General features: G+C 50.4%; 1 protein-coding gene across 1 annotated transcript in view; it reads left to right on the forward strand.

Annotated features, from left to right (window-relative positions):
* Positions 1–1,749, forward strand: part of EVC2 (EvC ciliary complex subunit 2) — a 195,952-nt gene that overhangs the window by 105,290 nt on the left and 88,913 nt on the right. Inside the window, exon 10 of the mRNA XM_023737957.1 lies at positions 751–990. Within this exon, the coding sequence (XP_023593725.1) occupies positions 751–990 (240 nt within the window). The remainder of the gene's footprint in view (positions 1–750; positions 991–1,749) is intronic.

Raw genomic sequence — 1,749 nt, forward strand, 5'->3', positions numbered from 1 at the left:
TGGAAATCATCTTGTAAGCCTAACAGCACGATACATTCATGTGTAAGAGTTTTCCATTTGGGCAGGCTGTTTCCAGCCAGTTTGATTTGCAAATTTTCACCCCTGTGAATTTTCTGCCTTTGAGATTGTTCTGGAAAGCATTAAGCTAGCAGGGGAGGGCAGATTCCAACAGCATTGTGCAGGACGGAGGAGCCTCACGGTTGTCAGCTTGTGACATTGTGTGTGCGTGTGCGAGTATGTGTGTGCAGGTGAGGATGTGTGTGTGTGCTGGTGTACATGTGTGTGGGTTGTGTCTATGTGCATGTGTATGCACGTGTGTGAGTGTGCTGTGTGTGGGTTGTGTGTCCTGTGTGCATGTATGTGCACGTGTGTACTGTGCATTGTGTGTGCACGTGTGCTTACATGAGCGTGAGTGTGCCATGTGTGGATTGTGTGTCTTGTGTGTATGTGTGTGTGCATGTGTGCTTACATGTGCATGCAAGTGTGCCATGTGTGAATTGTGTCTCCTGTGTTCATATGTGTGCACTGTGTTCAGTATATGTGTGTGCACGTGCATGTACACACATGTGTTCCTGAGTGTGTGCATGTGCCTGTTATGTGCATTGCATCTGTGCACATGTGTGCATGTGTACACATGTGGGCATGTGCCCATGTGTTTGCTGCACTGTGTGTGCGCCTATGCATGCACACATGTGTGCGTGTGCATGTTCAGCATGTCAGTCTCTCACGCGGCTGCTCTTCTCTCTGCAGTCGGCAGCTGAGTGCAGCAGCCTCCTGCGGACCCTGCACGGCCTGGAGCAGGAGCACCTGCGCAGAGCTCTGGCCCTGCAGCAAGAGGAAGACTTTGCCAAGGCACACAGGCAGCTGGCCGTCTTCCAGAGAAACGAGCTGCACAGGATCTTTTTCACCCAGATAAAAAGTGCCCTTTTCAAAGGGGAACTGAAGCCAGAGGTGGCTAAAATGCTTCTGCAAGCTTATTCGGAAATACAGGTAATGCCTCTGACTGGGCTTCTGAGAGGAGCAAGTGATTGTCCTCAACTGTTTCAGGGTGCGTCTCCTCTCACAGGGAAGCCCTGCCTCAGCTTCTGTGCGCTTACCCGGGGACTAACTTCTCGTCCATCTGCCTCTGGCCATGGGGGGCGTTTCCGGAAGGAAGGAGGGCAAACCGTGGCTTAGAGCACGGGCCTTGGAGCCAAGCAGACCGGATCTGAATTCTAACTCCAGCCCACTCACCCCCCATCAACTGAGTGAACTTGAGCAAATTACCTAACCTTTCTGAGCCTCAGTTTCTTCTTCTGTAAAAAGGGGGTAATACAATTTCCACACTCACGGGAATCTGATGAACATGATATGAGCGGATTCACAGAAAACCACAGCTTGGCACAGTATATGCTTAATATTTATAGCAGTAAAAAATTAGCTAGCTATGGCGACCTTACGTACAACAGAATGACATTTTGCTTGGTCCTGGGTCATCCGCGTGATCGCCAGCGTGTTCCAGTCCATCACTGACTGCTGTGTCAGTCCAGCGCACCGAGGGTCTCCCGTGCCTGGCCCTCTCCTTCACCAAGCATGATGTCTTCCTCTAGTGATTGATCCCTCCTGATGACGTGTCCAAAGCAAGCGAGTTGGACAATGTTATGTTGTAATCCACAAGGTTTTCATTGGCTCATGTTTGGAAGTATATCTCCAGGCCTTTCTTCCTAGTCTGTCTTAGTCTAGAAGCTCCTCCATGATTGACCCTGCTGG

This window comes from Trichechus manatus, unplaced genomic scaffold, assembly GCF_000243295.1.
Source record: "Trichechus manatus latirostris isolate Lorelei unplaced genomic scaffold, TriManLat1.0 scaffold00111, whole genome shotgun sequence".
In the NCBI taxonomy this organism is placed as follows: domain Eukaryota; kingdom Metazoa; phylum Chordata; class Mammalia; order Sirenia; family Trichechidae; genus Trichechus; species Trichechus manatus.